This window comes from Crocodylus porosus, unplaced genomic scaffold (assembly GCF_001723895.1).
Source record: "Crocodylus porosus isolate Cpor-Errol unplaced genomic scaffold, CroPor_comp1, whole genome shotgun sequence".
Lineage (NCBI taxonomy): Eukaryota > Metazoa > Chordata > Crocodylia > Crocodylidae > Crocodylus > Crocodylus porosus.
The window spans coordinates 66,008,915-66,027,130 of record NW_017728950.1 but is presented as its reverse complement, the minus strand read 5'-3'; the positions used below and the strand labels follow the sequence as shown (position 1 = coordinate 66,027,130).

The following is an 18,216-nucleotide window of genomic DNA, read 5'->3' as shown; positions in this document are numbered from 1 at the left end:
AACTTCAGCCACCTGCTGGGGAGGTGTGTGTGAGCCCAGTCGGGACAACTTCCCTCCCACGCCCCCCCCAAAGAAAAGCCATTTCTTTCTGAGCATCTCCAAGCAGGTCCCAGCGCACTGTTTCCTCTCCAAGCTGGAAATGCCAAGCTCCTGACTCCCAATGCCAAGGGAAAGCCTCCCCCCCGCCCCGCTTCCCATTAGCCCTGCTCATAGGACAGATGCTTTTCTTGGTGGGGTGTGGGGGGGATAACACAAGCAGTCGCGATCGGATGTCCAGCCCCGAGTTAACTACAGCCCCTGGCTCGCTGGAGCAGGTTCCTAAACCGCTTAAGCCAGCCCCATGCTTGGGAGCAATGAACATCGCAAACAATAAATGCCTGGCTGAGCAACTTTGGGAGACCCGAGCTCCCAAGTCGCCCAAACCCAAGGGATCAAGAGAAGGAAAGAAAAAAAAAAAAGCCTTGGGTCAGTGAACCCGCTGCCCTGAGCCCACCAGCCTCGTCCCCAAATCCCCACGTCCCAGCGCAGAAGCAGACACATGTGTCCCGTCCCCCCACAGCCCCGATCGTCCCTTACCTCGCATGATGTTGGCGGCTCCCTATGCAGCGCAGTCATGAAGCTATCAGCACGGACCTTGTACCACAAAAATCCCCTCTCAGCACGAGTGAAAGCTGCAGCCGGAGTAGATCTGCTCTGCTGGGAAAATCATTCCTCCAAGGTGGCTGATCGGATATGTCGGATGGAAAAGGACAGGAAAAGGGGGGAAAGGTTCTCGGAAGGTCTCTTTATCCGCCTCCCCCCTCCCCTTAACCTCCCCCCTCTCCCCTTCGCTATGTATTTGCTTTTAAAGATCACCACCGGCTCTCAGAGATTTCTTTTGTGATCACTTGGAGAAGGAGTGGTGGTGGTAGGTGGCGGTGGGCTGGTTAGTTACAAAGAAAAAGGAGGGGGAAGGAGTTTAAAAAAGAAAGAGAGAGAGAGAGGAAAGAAAAGAAAAGAAAGGAGGGCTGTGTGAATGGCAGAGCATGTGCGTTTTCACATGACATCTGTGCCTGTTAGCAGATCCCCAATGTGAATTTTCACTGTTCGGTTACAGAGACGCGCAGACAGAGAGAGAAGAGAGAGAGAGAGAGGGGGAGATCCAGAGAGAAAGCTGCAAAGAGGCTTATAGCGGAGGGCGGGCTGCACCGGCTGCCCGAGGCTCCTCCTGCTGTCAGCCCGGCCGCCAATCCAAAGAGTTGGGAGCCCGGCTAGGACCGCGGAGGGGGAGACCCAGCCGGGGAGAAAGAAAGCGGAGAGGCCCACAGACATTTACCGACACACACCAGGCGTGGGAGGGGGAAGAAGACAACACTTGCACAAAAAAAGGGGAAGAAATAAATCCCTCCTCCCCCCCCCCCCATGGCTTAGAAGCCCACTTCTTCTCTGGCCTGTGTTAAACCCCTAGTCATGCATCAAGATAACTGTTTCTGGTTTTTCAGCTGCAGCAGGTATTTACCCTGTCCCCCCTCAATCTGGAATTCAGTCCAGGCTGAGGAGGACTGTTTTTTGTTGTTGTTGTTGTTGTTTTGTTTGTTACCAAATCATCCCAGCCCACAAGCATCAACCCATATCCCACCAGATTCAAGAAACAAGGAACATTTTTTTTCCTTCCTGGGAATATTTGGTTTATTAACAGTTTTCTGATCAACTTTGAAATCCTCAGAGTTTTTATTTTTTCTCCTGATTTTTAAATTTTTTTTTTTATAGCTCTGGCTGCTTTGCTAGAGGGGTGGGGAATTCTGGTATCCTTAAAGTGAAGTGACTGCAGACTGTTGGAAGTGGGGGAGAAGTAACACACACCAAGATATGAATCCTATCATATGACTTTCTCCTGGAGAGCCTGGTGAGGGAGGTAAACCCTCCTAATACATGTGATTTATTTCAGAATGAGAGCATATTCTTAGAAGAGAGAATGCAGGAAATAATGGGGAAGTTTTATGGTGGGCCATTTTCTTATTAAAGGAAATTTGGAAATGAAAAGAGGTAGGTTTTGTCTGGGTAGGAGCAAGGGATAGTTATGCAGCAATGAATATGTATGTACTCTTGTACAGTAAGATCCTGAAATACTTCCTGAGCTTTAACTCCCATTCTGACTTCAACTGCAATGTCACCTAAGAAAGAAGTGACTGCAATACTGAAGTATTGGCCCAATTTTATTTTTCTAATGGCCTTAGGCAAACCATGGATCATATCATGTGAGGGCTGAAGCACATCATTTCAATGGGACTTGAATAAGTTCCTGAACAAGCCCCAAAAGTAAAAGGATTGAACTCCACTAGAACAAGCCTGTGAAGCAACTGGAGAATGATCCTACTTGCTAAAATGTGTTTGTATGCAAGTTGTGCTTAACGGCCCCACAGGAAGTGATGAATTCATCATCATTTGCATCTTTAAATCAAGATTGGATAGGCTTCTAAAAGATTTGCTTTAGCATGATCAGGCTCCATGTGCTCACTTGATAGAAAAGAAAATCTTTTACGGCAAGAATTACAAGGTGAAAATCTATGGCCTCTAATAGCCTAACAAGAGGTTAGACTAGATAATCATAATGATCTCTCCTGGCTTTAAATCTATATGACCAGAGAAGCAGTGTTTTTTACCGTTACAGTGTTCTTTCTGGAGGACAAGCTGTCACTTTTTTAAAGCAAGCAATTGAAAAGGGCACAATCATCAATTCTCAGTCTCTTTCAGACCTTCAGTTTTAGGAACGTTGGTTGAGAAGGCATGGTGAAAACATTTGTTTTTCCTTGCCCTCTGAGAGCTCTGCTTCAATTCTGTTTATTTTACCAAAACTGTAGGTTGGAGATGGAGCTCAACCAAAGGAAGAAGATCAGCTGTTGACATTGATATATATACCTTAGATCCATCAATTTCCTTTGGTACTTCTGACCATGAGGTTTTGGTGATACATCTGCAGTTCTTAAGTAGTAATTTATGGCATTGTCTTAACACCTAATCTGCAACTGTTTATGTAATGCTTAACTTTAATACCATTGATTTCAGTGGGTCCATAGATATTATACATATACCTCTTTTGCAGAGTTAGGGCCATCACCTCCTAATGTGTTGAGGTTTTAGAAGGTATTGTAAGTTTTCCTGGCCCAAAGCTTCTCTCGTGGAATACCACAAACATCTCATATTAACTCTTTAGTTCAACATGTACATAAGACCTTTAGAAGTATTTGAGATAAGAAGAACAACAATTCAGAATGAAAAAAAATATATTCTGTACCCGAGACAAGGTAAAACTATGAGAGGGGATTTTCCAGGGTGACTTCTTATTAGCTTTGCGTTTTGTATATATCTCTTTCCCTTTTTCACAGTGCTAAGACATATAAAGAAAAGGCTATCAATGATTAATGACAAAATTTGTTTCATGTGGATGATCTAAAACTATGTGGCCACAAAGAGGTTGAGAAGAATTTGTTGGTTAAAACTGTAGGAAATGTCTTTGAAGAATGTAGCAGCAACACTCACATAAAACAAGTGTTCATATAAGAGCGTATAAAGATTGGCACAAGTACTGCAAGGGATAAAAACAGATAATGGGAAAACAGAAGACATCAAAAGCATTGGACACTATCCTTATTTATTAGTTCTTCAGAAGGAAAAGATTTGTGATTGAAGGTATGAAGGAAAGATTGAAGAAACTTTATTTGGAGGAATATTAGTAAAACACTTGGAAAAAAGTTAAATGTGCAAACTATTAGTGCTACTCCTGTTATACAGTATTTCACTGTAATAGTAAAAGGAATTGACTGGGAGGAGTAGAAGGAAATAAGAAAATGAAACAAACTCAGATGTAAAGAAGGAACAGGTGAACAGTCAACAGTGGTAGAAAAGAAGTGTGTAATGTCAGTAAGTTATAGGAGAGACAGATGATGTACAAAGTAGAGCTTGGTTCAAGCTCCAAGTAAATGAAGACTTTTCTGTTCTTAAAAATTAATCACTAAACCAACAACAAAAGGAAAGACAATGGGAAAAGAATTACTTAGAAAGTATGCAAAAAACTTCAGAGATGAAGGTAGAAAATTAAAAGGGGCTTATTGAAGGACAATGAAAAGAGAAAGTAAGAGTTTAATTACAGCTGCACAGGAGCAAGCTATGTGCACAAGATATGTTAAAGCAAAGATGGATGACAAAAGAGGTATAATGCCAGAATGTAGGATGTGTAGCTAGGCCACAGAGACTATCACTCATATTACAACGTATGGCACGACAGAGTTTGCAGTATCATGTACTAGATATTGTGCAAGAAGTATGGACTACAAATAGGAGACAAGTACCACAGTAGGCCAGACACAACTGTACAGAGTAAAAGCGTATGTTTGTTATTAGATTTTTCAGTTGTCACTGTTCATGCATTTTTGCTAAAAAGCTAGATATAGCAGACTTTTCTTGTGGTACTTTTAATATCCTTATGACACCTTTGTCTTCATATTCCCAATACAGTTGAATGATTCATCTGATATCTGAATGAGCCTGGAGTTTGGATGTAGGCTCTAAGCACGGAACACTGGGATGGTGTATATAGGTCAAGGAACGCAGCTGGAGGAAAAGGCAGCGTTTATATCTGCTCTATTGCTTGAAGAACAGCATAAGCATGCAGTGTATTAAAGGTTTGTTAGCCTACCACACAGAAATCTATTAAATAATTATGTCCTCTTGGATGTCCACTCAGCATTTACCAAGTATTTACTGAAACCATCTTTTCTTAGATATGCTTGGCAAGAAAGCTTCAAATCTTTTTTCAGATTTTGGAACATGCATCTGTTGTTTTTGTCTTTGAGGCTCAACTTCTACAATGTACTTTACTTAGGGGCTATACCTTAAGATCATTCAGAAACTTTACAGTGGTAAATAATGAAGCTGCTTATTTGTTAAGCACGTTACAGAATACCTTCACCATTTCTCTGAGAGCTGCACTGGTGACCAATTCATTCCTAAATAGCGTTTAAGGTGGTATTTTTGGATAGCAGTGTTTTATGAGAGAAAATGACCATGATATTTTATCTATTATCAACATTTCATCTTTTTTTTTGTTTTCAGTCTCTTATAGACTTGATTTTTAAAACTTTAATGTTTTTGAGCCTGGCAACCCTAGAACTTCATTTATTTCCCCACATAATGCCTTGGAATTTTGGTCATGAGAAGCACTCTAACTTAGTTTCTTTGTGTGCATTTGAAAGACAGTCAAACTGATAAAATAATATTCTTTGTGATGAGTTTCCACTGAGGAACTTACCTCTGCCCATTGAACCAAAACAATCCACATATATTGAACACTTGAAGACATTGAAAGGGCCTTCTTTTTTCTAAAGTTAAACAGGAGGTCATGGAATTTAAGTTCTGTTTTAGGTGGTTGGTTTTGGCATATTATTATTATTGATAGCATACTTATAAAGACAAGTTGTTTCTTATGTATTATTGAGTTGTGAACTCATTTCTTGTGCAGCATCTCTAGGCCATATGATCCAATTGTATTTAACTATGTGAGCACTTCAATGAGCACCCCACAGACATAATTATATTATCTTTACCATACCCTTTTATGGTGGAGAAGTATTATTAGTCCCATATTTTAAGTGGGAAAATGAGTCACAGAGAGGAACACATGACTAGTCTAAGGTCAGACATGAAGCTTGTAATAAAGCCAGTCAAGTGATTTAACCACAAGACTATCTTTCAACCTTTTAAAGAAGATATTTATCCAAAGTTGCAAGCAATTATTTGCAATGTCTCTTGTTCTACACTAATGAAAAAATTGAAATATTTGGAAATTCATGTCATGCACATGTATTTAATGTAAATATTTCAATATAGTAGCTTTAAACATTTTAATAAATGTTATATGTTACGAAAAAATTATTCTATCATTACTATATTTTAACAGTAGACTGAACAAAGACAAATTGACTTTCAGAATATTCACTCATATAAGCACCTTTCCTAAGGCTCTGTACCTGAGAAATCTTTTTTAGGTTTTCCAAGGCCACTCAGCATTATTATTTTTAATAATCTAAAATATACTCATCATAACTGCATTAAAGATGCACCAACTTATGCCTCATTTAGTTGCCTTATTTAAAATTACTGAATATAAAAATGAAAAATAAATTACACCTACAGGCCCAATTCTGTTCGCTTGGAAATCAATCCCAAATTTTTATTGATTTCATGAGAAGCAGGAACTATCTCATAGTCAAAATTTATTTATCTTTAACAAGAATGAGATGGACATAATATACCACACACACCCACACACACACAAACCCACATCCCTTCTATGTGAGACACACGTCTTCAAAACCACATATTCCAAAACATAATTAAGTCATAAGGTACACTGCAGACATTGTCACCCAAGTTCTGTGACTTTATGTTGTTTAAATGGGTATTAAGAGGCTCAAAAGTATGAGTTTCTCTCAGATTCTCTTCAGTTGTAATTTACTTCTGACTTGTGTAATACTTCCTCATTCCTGATTATGTAATCCTTCCTCATTCCTATATTGTCTGCCAACTTTTAAAGAATGGTGTTTATTTGAACTTTTAGCAGAATCGGTGTTATTTATTATCTCTCAGGTGGTTTTAATAATACATTATTTTATTCAGGAACTATATGTCACTATTTTTTTTGGTTTCTTAGTAAAATTATTTTAAAAGCAGAGCTAACCAATTTCTTAATCAATTAGAAGCAGCGTTCGGTAATTGAAAATCTTTAGTTATGTTGCCTTATTTTTAGATGATATGGATGTAATACATTATGCATGAAAGGATAACTAGAAATGTAGGAAACATCTGATTATTTCCTCTGTCTTTTAGGGTGAAATGAAAAACAATCTCCAGCTACAACTGTAGATCTCAACACTTGTAAATACTTCATTAGATTTAAAAATGGGTGCTTTTTGTAACCTGCAATCCCACAGATCAGTTTAAAATTTGCATTTTTCTCTATGAAAGATTTTTTTACAAATAGATGATAAGATGATATTCAGCTTCCAAACCAGACTTTTTCCCCTGTAGAAGTTATATAATTATCACTTTTAGATATTCATAGGGTGCCAGTCATTTCTGTACCTGGACCTTTGTATCATATATCTCCTTTTAATATAGCTGAGTAAAAGCAGGTTTCATGGAGGGAATACATTAACATTGTGGCTCCCCTTCCTCTCTGTTTATTTCAGAAGTCTAGCAGTGGAAAAGGCTGGATACAAGGGAATAATTGTTGATCAGAAGTGCATTCACCCATAAATAATGTAATCGTTTGGTGTACAAAAGCTAGTGTGGAATGCATGTAAGGTTGATTGAAGTACATTTGTCCAAGTAAGGTAGGGCTCCCACTAAAGAAGCTATAGAATATTTGAAGGTTTAGGAGATGAGAAGGAGGCAGTAAAAGAATCCCTGCCTGAAGAAAGAAGGTGCTAAGAGGTTACCTCACCAAAGCTGCACTCCTGACATTGTACAATCTCTTTTCTTGGCAGAGACAAGCATTCCTGTGCCTTTTTTGAAGTAATGAAAAGGCAGGTCTGGCTTCACTAAAGGAGATGGGAAGATGATAGCAGGCAGGGAAAATAGAATGTGCTAGCCAGGAGAACAGCAAACTGAGAATGATAGACCAGTGTCTCTGTGTTTCAAACAAGCTTGCTATGAGTTCACCATCCAGGATTGTCTTCTAGGAACAACACTGTCATCTCAAAGGTATATGCTGAGAAAGCATTAGAAGCAGAAGAAATGTGAACCAGACGACCTCCCAGAGGAAAAAATCTGACAAACCAACAGGCAGCAATATGGAAAGTTAATTCGTTTTCAATAAATAAACACTTAATGGCATCTTACAGGAAATCAGTACATGCAGAAGGGATAAGCAGGAATATACTGAATTTAAGCTTTGATTTGCAATGTTGTCAAATTCTAGTGGTATTTGGATCCAGGATTTAATTCAACACACAGAGACAGACCTACTGTAAAATCTGGATTTAACTCCATGTTCAGATTGTATTATTTCCCCTCTTGTATGCCTTTTGAGGTATACAGATCTTGGTTTTTGGTTTGGACTCATCCCCAGTGTATACTGCATCTATATAAACATACCATAATTATAGCTGTAGCTCATAGCAACAGCTATAGTTAAGGTTGCCTAAGGGTTTCTATTCTAAAGGGGCTTTTTAGTTACTCATAACTTTTTCAAACTTTCTCCTTCAGGCTGGAAGGTATTTATAGCGCCCTGCCAGAGCCATCTGATACTAGAAGGTGTTTTGCCTTATTCTATGCACATCTTGTGCATGACACAGTGTTCCATAGCAGTCTACAAAATTCATTTTTTCTATCTTAAAAAAATATCAGTGGGAAAAGAAAGAAAGAAAGAAAAAAGAACGAATGAATGATCAAACGAACAAACCCCTAAAACTTCGGCACATTTAATTAAAGATAATATCAGGGAAACTATATAGGCAACCTGATTGTATAGGCAAGCCTGATTTGGGCATGTCCTGGCTCCTGAAGATGGCATTTTGAAACTTATCATATGATGTAAAATATGATAAAGTGTGACCACATATTTGCATACTATATGCTTAAATAGCCTGAATATCAAGGATGCAGTTTTGAAAAGTATTTAGCACTGGCTTAACTTTATTCCCAGGAGGAAATGACTACATTTTATTTTTTTCTCATATTTACTATTGCCCAGGCTTCACCTCTATTGTTAATTTATTTTTACAGTCTGTGGGACCAGTCTTGAAAGGAGCTGAGTTGCCATCAACTCAGGCCCTCACAGGAAGCACTCAGCAGCTGGTGAACCCTGAATCATAAAAATGCTAAGGTACTTAAGCAAACAGTTAAGGCCAAATATAGATTAAGTGTTTTTCTGATTTGGGCCTTGTATTAATGGAGTTTTTAATGCATGGTCTTACTATTCAGAACGCACCTTTTTCTCCGGTGACACAAAGTTTGTGATTTAGTGCAGCTAATGATAAGGGAAAATGTATTGTTGTCAATGTCCACTGTACATGCTCTACTTAGTGATATGGTTCAACACATTTGTAAAGAATGACAGTGACACTATCTGAATAGGTTAATAATCATGTGAATTTGAAATCCTAAATAATTTTGAAATGGTCAAGTTATGTAAATAAGAAGCATGAAGTTCATGTGTCCATGAACTATCTCTAAGCTGTAACAAGAGCAGAAGAACCTCCTGAGCAAATTATAGTCATGGAAGGACACCACAGACAAAAAGCTCTCACAATATTTATTTGAAACTGAAGTTCTCAGGCCAAATTCTGGCCCACGTTAACACTCTTAGTGCCAGTACAAAAGCAGCCTTTAAGCCAGGTTAATCAGATTTGGGAGAATTTCCTAGAATGGCTAGCCTCTGGCTATAATAGCTTCTGACTTTATGGAGCAGAATCAACCAGCCATCATTCTCCATTGGATCCCTTCCAGAATGGCCAATGGAAAGCTTAGTAAATTGGAGCTTTGTACAAGATGGAGCAACCCATGAGGCTTCTCGGTTTGGCACTCATGGCCCTGAGGCCAGGACAATGCAAGGAGATTTTAGAATAGTCTTCACTGCAGTTTCAGCAGTGACTGCAATGTACTGTGGCAATACCCAAACTTTCTTTGAATTACCTGGTTTGGGCACTGGCAGTAAGTAACAGTTGGGGCACAGACAAGAAATGCCCTAATTTTCATCTGTATAATTTTAAAATGAGAAGAGACACAAGAAAACATGCTATGAAATCAATGATAGCAGCCGAGACTTAAAGATGTAAGGAAGAACATAAGGAACATATAAGCAGCTAATTGCAGCACAGTAAAATTAAGTGACTGTAACGTTCACACCCTTTTTATTTTTTTCCAAATTTTTCTCATGTATTAATATTGCCAACTCAATCACATTTACAAATCTGAAGAGTGAATTGTCTAAAAATGATAGTGATGTGTCAATTTAATCCCAGTTATATCCCAAATAATTCTTTTGCTTTAAATAATGAATTTAGAAAGCATATGATAGCAAGACAGAGAAAAGCTGGAAGATGGACAAAGGCAAAGAGACATAGGAAATGAAACACTCATATGCAGTGAAAAATACTTTTTTCACTAAGGAGATACAGCCAAACAGTGTATATATCTTTAGGAGCACTATTTTATATATTTTTTCTTGCCAATATATAATACAATACACTAATATTTTGTACAGTACCTCTGATAAAAACTATATCCAGAACACTGGTGGTGTATGGAGAAAAGAAAACCTTTTTTCCTGATGAGGTGATAAGTGGAGTGTAGAGGTGGAGGGATACCACAAGGCAAAAGACATGAGCAGCAAAGGCAAAGGTTCTTGCATTAACACTGGCAACATTTCATGGAGGAGCTGAAGGCAGTAGTAGGATGAGGAAAGGAAATGGAGGGAGAATAAAGATAAGGTATACTGATGTGAGCTACAGAAGATTTTATGATCAATGAGAGCACTATGTAAAAATGAATTGAGAGTCAATGAGTTACCTGGTCCTGAAAAAGAATTTCCTAAAATTAGACGGGGTCTACAGAAGATGAGAATGATTAGATGCCAAGAAACATTGCCATATGAAAAGGTTGTAAAATGGGATTTTTTACCTTGGATAAGAAGAGAGGAGACATGATACAAATAATAAAGTAATTATCAGTATTGAGGCTTATACACAAGTGTGGATGCTGCTCCTGCATGCTGGAATTCCAGCACCTTGAAGCAGACTCTGTTAATTGGGTCTGATGGAGTATGGCAATTGCCGCGCTCCAGCAGCTTCCTGCATCTCATGGGTCAGTGTCCCCATGCCTTAAAATGGTGGTGGGGGTGCTTAAATGAAAGCTCATCAAACGAGCTTTAATTCAAGCACCCCTGCTGCCATTTTTAAGTGTGGGGATGCTGATTCATGGGATGTGATGGTGGTTTAATTAGAGCGGCTCTAGAAGCCACTCTAATTAAAGCACCACTCCCCTCTCTTGTGAGGCATATGTAAAAGTGTCATCAGTCTCAAAATATAAGAACAAGGGCTAGTCAGTGAAAATGAAAGATGACAAATCTGAAACTGATAAATTTTACAAGTTTTTACAAATTTTTTCTGTAGAACTTGTGGCCACTGGATGTGATTGTGACCAAAAATGTAGCAAAATTAAAAAAGGGACTGGGCATCAATAGGGATAAAAACAGTATCTGAAGTTATGACAGATGTTAAATTTAAGATATTAAACTATATGCTTTTTATAATCTCAAAATGATTAGGAGTATAACCTGGCTTCAATTTTTCACAGCTCCATTACTTTTTAGCTACTACAACAGGGCATGCAGCTTTTAATTTTTCGTTCCTCCACAAAGTAGGTTATATAGCCTATCAGACTGCTGTCCCATAGAATTTCCAATCAAATTCAATATCTCCATTCTCATCTTGCCATAAATTCAGCCCAGATTATCAAAAAGATCACCTAAAGTTTTGGAATGAAGAGATAGTCATGCTTCTATGACATAATGAAATGTTCTACAGTTAAGGAAGACAGAACTTTCTCAGGGACTGGCAATAGTGAGGAACTGATTCCTATGGAAATGAAGGATCATCACAAACCTTACCACCTCCCGCTCAGATTTTAGGGTGCATTCCTAAGACCTTGTTTTCCTAATATGAATCTTAAGCAACATGCACATTAAAAAGTTGAATACAGTTAAAATATATTATTTTGATGAGGTATCTCCAGAAGATGCCTACTTTTGAAATGACCAGAATGTATATACTAATTTCCTTTTAAATCTGTAAACAATAGATACTATTTTGTTCCATAAAGAATAGTTGTCTAATACCAACTGCAACAATGAATTTACTGTATTAGTTCTATAGCTTAGATCAGGGTTGTCCAACTGGGTTCCCACCTGGCTACCACTCTCCCCCATTGTTTTTTTCCTACGGAAGTAGCTTGGGCTCCTCCCTCTTCTAGCTTTCTTTCATTGTTCCAGGGGGTGTAATGCTGCAGTGTGGCACACCCTGCAGAACTGGGGGAGCCCATGGCCTGTGGCCTCAGATGCCCGAGAAGTGTGGTGCAGCAGAGGAGCCAGGGAGCTGAGGGAGAGGTGGAGGTCAGGGTGGAGGGAAGGTGGGTTAGCATGTGATGAAGTGGGGGTTGACTGGGCAGGCAGTTCAACAGCTGAGGGGCCCTGAGCGTGCAGTGCAGTGGGGAAGTCATAGGGCATGTAATGCATGTAGGAAGGGGACGTGGTGCAATGGGAGAGCAATAAGGCACACAGTGTAAGCAAGGGACATGCGGTGAAGTTGGTGGGTAGGAGGGCACCGGGTTTTATGGAGTAGCAGGGGAGAACATGAGATGTATGGCTCCAGAAGTTCATTGTAACCCGCTAGTGTGGCCAGCAGGGCATGTGGCTCCCACCGAGTTTGAAGTTGGACAGCTCTGGCCTAGATGATCTTCTTGAATATCAGTATATAGGGCTTCTGTGGAGATAGCACTCTATGGATGCTAAAATTATTGCTTATATTATTTAATGGAAGATTGGAGATGCATTTGTCTGGGTTCTTATCACAGAGTTATGATCATGCCCCAAATTTGACCTGTTTGATGCAGACTATAAAGTGAATGTACCTGGCATGTGATATAGCTTTGAAGTAGATGTGAAATATCTCTGTGAACAAAGGAGGGAAGAGATCACAGCACATATGTAGATCACACATGTATGATTAATTCTGAAAGGAAACTGAGACATTTGCTAGCTATCAATCTGTTTCTTGGGATTACACAAAAATATGAACATTATTTCTGTAACAGAGCTCCTTATCCCAATATCATATGAATTATCCTTATTAATGCAAACAGGTCCCTCTAATCTTAATGTAAAAATTGCCAGCAGTATAGAATCTATTGGTTAATCACCCCCTCTGTTAAAAATTCAAGACTTATTTCCTGAGTGCATCTAACTTCAGTTTTTAGCCATAGGATATTTATAGCTTTGTCTGTTAGGGCCTTGTTACACATTAATTTTAGGTGGTTCCCTGGGGCTCTTAACCCCTGGATTGTCCACATATTAACAACTGAAACTAGTTTTAAGAATATTTTAGGTGGCCTAAATTTATGCTACTCTAGGGAAGGTTTATCTCTTACCTGTGTTACCCAGCTTGTGCTCCATTAATGTATGGCCGCTCCTCACAGATGAGCTGTCCAAGTTGCAGTTTTCCAGTATCCCAGGATGCCCCTTTCTCACCCTCCTGTTCTGTGTGGACAAGCCTTCCACCCTTTGAACTCTATTGCCCAGTAGGTGGTTCTGGGACTAAGCTAATTCCCCCTCACACTTTGGAAGTATTACCTTTCTACCACCTTCCTTCACTCCACCATGCAACTTCTCCAGATTGCTGGGCATGGATGGGTCCAGGAGGGGGGGGGGTTGAGGGGGAACAAAGCAGGAGGACGGATTGGGTCCCTATCAGCTGGGGCAGTAGACAGGGGCAGTAGCTGCCCCAAAACCACTTTTCTTCAGCACTCCCACCTCCCAGCCACCCAGGGAAGCATGGCCAGCACCCCCAATTCCAATTCCAAATTCCAATTTTTTAAAAAAATAAGACTTTCTTTGGTTTACTTCCTGTTCATATCTTTTTTACTTCTTTTTTTTTTCTTCTTTTTATTTTGTCCTTCAGTATCTGACTTCCTTTATTTCTCCACCCTTCCCTCACCTCCATTTCCTTTGCACCTCCCATTTTATTACCCACCCTCATCCTGTTAACTCTCTGCCTCCCAGTTTCATGTTCTTGCCCCCCATCTCCTAACCCATCTCTCACATACCCAACCTTTTGTTGTCCTTTGAATTAAAAAATGACCATGACATCACTGGTTGGTTTGGTTTCTGTGAACATATGAATAGCTGATCAGGCCAACTGTCTATGGCACACTGAGCAAGAATTGCCACTTTGGGTTGCTTGATCAACAGCCAATGTGCTACTGTTGTGAGATTCACACTGTTTGCACTTCTGCTCTGCATCAGCAGTTCTTCTCTGCTCATAGAAAGTAGCTCCAGTATGGAAGAGGCTTCACTAGGTGGAAAGATTGTGAGCGAGATCTTCCCAAGACTTTGGATCAATGTCAACATATTTCAAGGATTACTTGAGGGAGTCCTTGAGGTATTTCCTTTGGCTTCCCTGAAAGCGCTTTCCCTCCTTTAGTTCACCATAAAAGACTTTCTTGGTCATTCACTCATTGGACATCCTGTTAACATGGCCTGCCCATCTCATCTGTGATTCATCAACAGAGTGTGGATGTTTGGAATGCCTACCCATGTAAGCACCTCAGTGTCTGGGACCTTGTCTTGCCATTTTATCCCCAGCAGTTTCCTCAGACAGTCCATGTGAAAGTGGTTCAGCTTTAGAGCATGGCATCTGTATACCGTCCAGGTTTCACATGCATACATCAGACCTGGCAACACAATAGCTCTGTAGACATCCAGTTTTGTTTGCTGGCTGATGTCTCTGCACTCCCACACAATTGCACATAGTCTGCTGAAGGCCACACTTGCTTTAGCAAGTCTGGCATTGGTTTCATCATTGATGTGAACTGCATGTGACAGTGTACTGTGGAGACAGGTGAACTTGTCCAGTGCCTGGAGGATTTGCCCATTTACTGTGATGGTAGGCTCTATGTAAGGCTTTCCTGGTGTAGGCTGGCGCATCACTTCTGTCTTTTTAGTGTTGATTGTAAGACCAAAGTTCTCACAAGCACAAGAGAAATGGTCTATATTCTGTTGCATGTCAGTCTCAGATTTAGCATTCAGGGAATAGTCATCAGCGAACAAGATCATGAACGGTCACTTCCTGTAACTTTGTCTTCAATATCAGTCTACTCCAATTGAAGAGTTTTCCATCAGCCAGGGAACTGATGTCATTCCCAATGTCATAGTCATGAAAGGTATCTGTAAGCATGGCTGAGAACATCATATTGAAGTGTGTTGGGCCAATACACAGCCCTGCTTGACTCCAGTGGTGACTAGGAATGGTTCAGATGACTCACCATCATTCACAATGTGAGCATGCCATCATGGAATTGTCAAACCATTGGGATGAATTTCGCCGGCCAACTGAATCTTGCTATGATTCTATCCCCAGAGCAGGAATAGAAGCCTGTCCTGGCTCCTCAGTCCTGTACGGGCAACTCACAGCTTTAATTCTTAGTTAGGCCCCTGATTGCCAGTTCTGTAATGGCAAGTCACACCTACACAGGTGAGGGACAGTCAGAGAAAGTTTTTAACTTTAGGGTGCAAATGTTCCAAGCACTAATACCAATCGAAATTTGAGTTGCAACATGTAACAAGGCATTTAGACTGATGTCTTGAACTCTTAAAGTTACAGCTTGATATGTTTCCTATATTAAAAAGCCCAGAATAGACTATATAATATGAAACTTATTTCTGAAGCTTTTTACTCAGAGAAGTATGGGTTTGCATGACAGTGCCACTTATGAGTCTCTGGAGCTGTCATTCAATGAAGCCTCCACACATTCCACATGCTGCAAGGAGAAGAGTCTTGGTCCTGGCCCTGGCTTTAATGTGAACAAGCCAGGGAAGGGACTAGGGGATCAACAGCCAAGCAGACCTACTGGCCCTAATTCAAGTAGCATGAACTGGATGAAGCAGTTCTTTTGATCTACAGTAGGCAATGACAACATTGGCAAATGTGGTTGGGCAAACTCTAGTTTTTACATTGATGTAGTGCTGAAATAATTTAACTGAGTTAGAATAGAAGTCAGCCTATTGCACTCATTCCGAACTCCATGCTTATGTTATATATTTAGATATAATGATAATATATGTTTGAAAAATTCTGCATAGTTGTTATTGCTTGCTCCTATCCCCACTGAAATCCATGAGAGAAATAAATGAGGACTGTAGGATTTTGTAAATAGTAATGCAAATATGCAAATAAATATTTTAATAATGTATAATCAAATTCATTCCTTGTTGCCACTCCATTGATGACATTTCCACTGAATTCAGCAGAATTGCATCTAGTTTTAAAAATGTCTACTTTTGATTCATGGTACTAAATTTTATCTCTCTTCAACTTAGTGGATTTGGGAATCTTAGAGAAGAACTTGGAGTGAGAGAGTCAATTGATCTATAATAGGTAGAAAAGATGCGGTTAGATTTTCTTCTCATGCTGGCTTAAATTGGGAGTGAGTGCGCCTACATGTGTGCTTTAATGTGCAGTAGCCTATTTTACTGTGCATTAAAGCATCGTGTAAAAAAGTGCTAATATGCTAATACACAGTAAAACAGGTTACTGCTCATTAAGTGTCACTTAAAAAGCATGCACTTTAGCTACTGTGCATTAGGGCAGCCTAAGGCACATTTATTTGGTACTTCACATTACAGGTACTAAATTTAATGCGCGGTAGCAGATGCATATTAATGAAAGTGTAGATGTGCCCTGATTGTACTTTCCCTGCCTGAAAGTCCTAAAGAGTCCTAATAATATTTCTTTGCTGACTCAAAATATATTCCATCTTAAATTTGACCTGAAGTTTATCTATATGCTTATGAAGTGCCAGTTCAGTGTTTAAGCAACAATTTTGAAAAACCAGTCATTATTAACAAGTGATGATTTTTGACTTAATGGCCTAGGGTGAAGCCCAGGGCAGCTAACACTCTAACAAACTGGTTGTTAACTTCATTAATGACCAATTTCCTCAGGATTATTGCTATTATAAACCAAATTCAATGGTTTAGAACAGAAATTATACAGTTTGTATTTTTTTTTAATCAGCTATGACATGGTTAGATGCATGTTTTGCAAAAGAGAGGTATATATATTTTTTAGATATTAATGACTACCTATCATTATCCTGGACACACATATGCATGTGTGCATACAGACACATCCATATCTATATTATATATGCGTGTGCGTGTGTGAGCACACACACATGTGCATTTGCATGCACTTATATATACACACATTTGTTTATATTTAGATAGATAGGCAGGTAGAAATCTAGTAAATGTATTAAATACAAATCAGTTTAAAAAAATGATGTAGTTAATTTAGGCAGAGTGAGCATGAAGAAAAAAGATGAAAATATTTCAGTTTCATGTATGGATAAAACCAATGCCAATTAAAATTCATCTCAAATCTATTCCAGAGCGTTCTGTTGCATCTGTTAGAAACTTTTCTTTCTGTGCATTTCCTTCACTATTGTTACATACAGGAATGCAATCAAAGGGAAACTAGTGTAAACTTCATGCAAACGATTCATGTTGCCTATGTACTGCACAATATTCAACTGGCTGTATTTTACTTAAATAATGCAAAAGAATGCCAGCCAACTACTGCACAATGCTAAAAACAGTCATTTTTTTCTGGTTTTGTATAAGAGCTGTGCATTCTTCTGGCATCTGATGAGTTCAAAAAGAAAGCATGCCAGCAGTGTAGACCAATGCATTATCACCCCAACCCCCTTGCTGCATAACTGTGCTTCATAATATGCCATAACATTGGCAAGCACAGCTCAGAGCTCTTTAAGAACAAGAAGAAGCTCATGAATAATGGTTGAATCAGGAAAGTGATAATTAAATGAGACAACTGAATGCCAGTGGAGTCCCTGGTGGAAAATACTCTTCAGTGAAGATCATTTCCACCTTTCATTCTCTCATCCTCCCCTCCCCCATTTTAGTACAGTTTAACAGTTTATTACTGTAGACATTTTGCAAATCAATATGTTTAAGAATATTCTGGTCCCTCAGAATGTTTTTGATATGTTTACACATTACATATTTTTAATCCTTTTTGTTTTTTTAAAGGCTTTGACTGCATTGACTTAACTGACATACAACACTGTGCTGCTTTCACAGAGCTGGCTGACTGAAGCATCGCCATAAAACAAATTGAAAAGCAAAGGACTAAGTCCTCAGCTCCCTGGATAAAATGGCTGCTAGACAGTTTTTCCCATGTAGGAGCATCTTGATATACTGTAGTAATGATCAAGTAGTGGTTCCTGAATCATGCCACCTCTTGTCCACAGCATAGGGATCTATCCTATGGCTAATAAACAGCTTTTGGAGTATCCCCTGGTAGGTATTTAACAGCTAGTATAAAAGAGACATCCTTATGGTGCAAAATTTATGTTAAGATTTGGTCTGATGGTCTGGCACCTCAC

The 18,216-nt window shown here is 39.3% G+C and overlaps 1 protein-coding gene across 1 annotated transcript in view; it reads right to left on the bottom strand.

The window, feature by feature from the left end:
- RORB (RAR related orphan receptor B) overlaps positions 1-1,106 on the bottom strand; it is a 183,931-nt gene extending 182,825 nt beyond the window's left edge. Inside the window, exon 1 of the mRNA XM_019555434.1 lies at positions 577-1,106. Coding sequence (XP_019410979.1) covers positions 577-583 — 7 coding nt within the window. The 5' untranslated portion in view covers positions 584-1,106. The remainder of the gene's footprint in view (positions 1-576) is intronic.
- Positions 1,107-18,216: the final 17,110 nt, after the last annotated feature.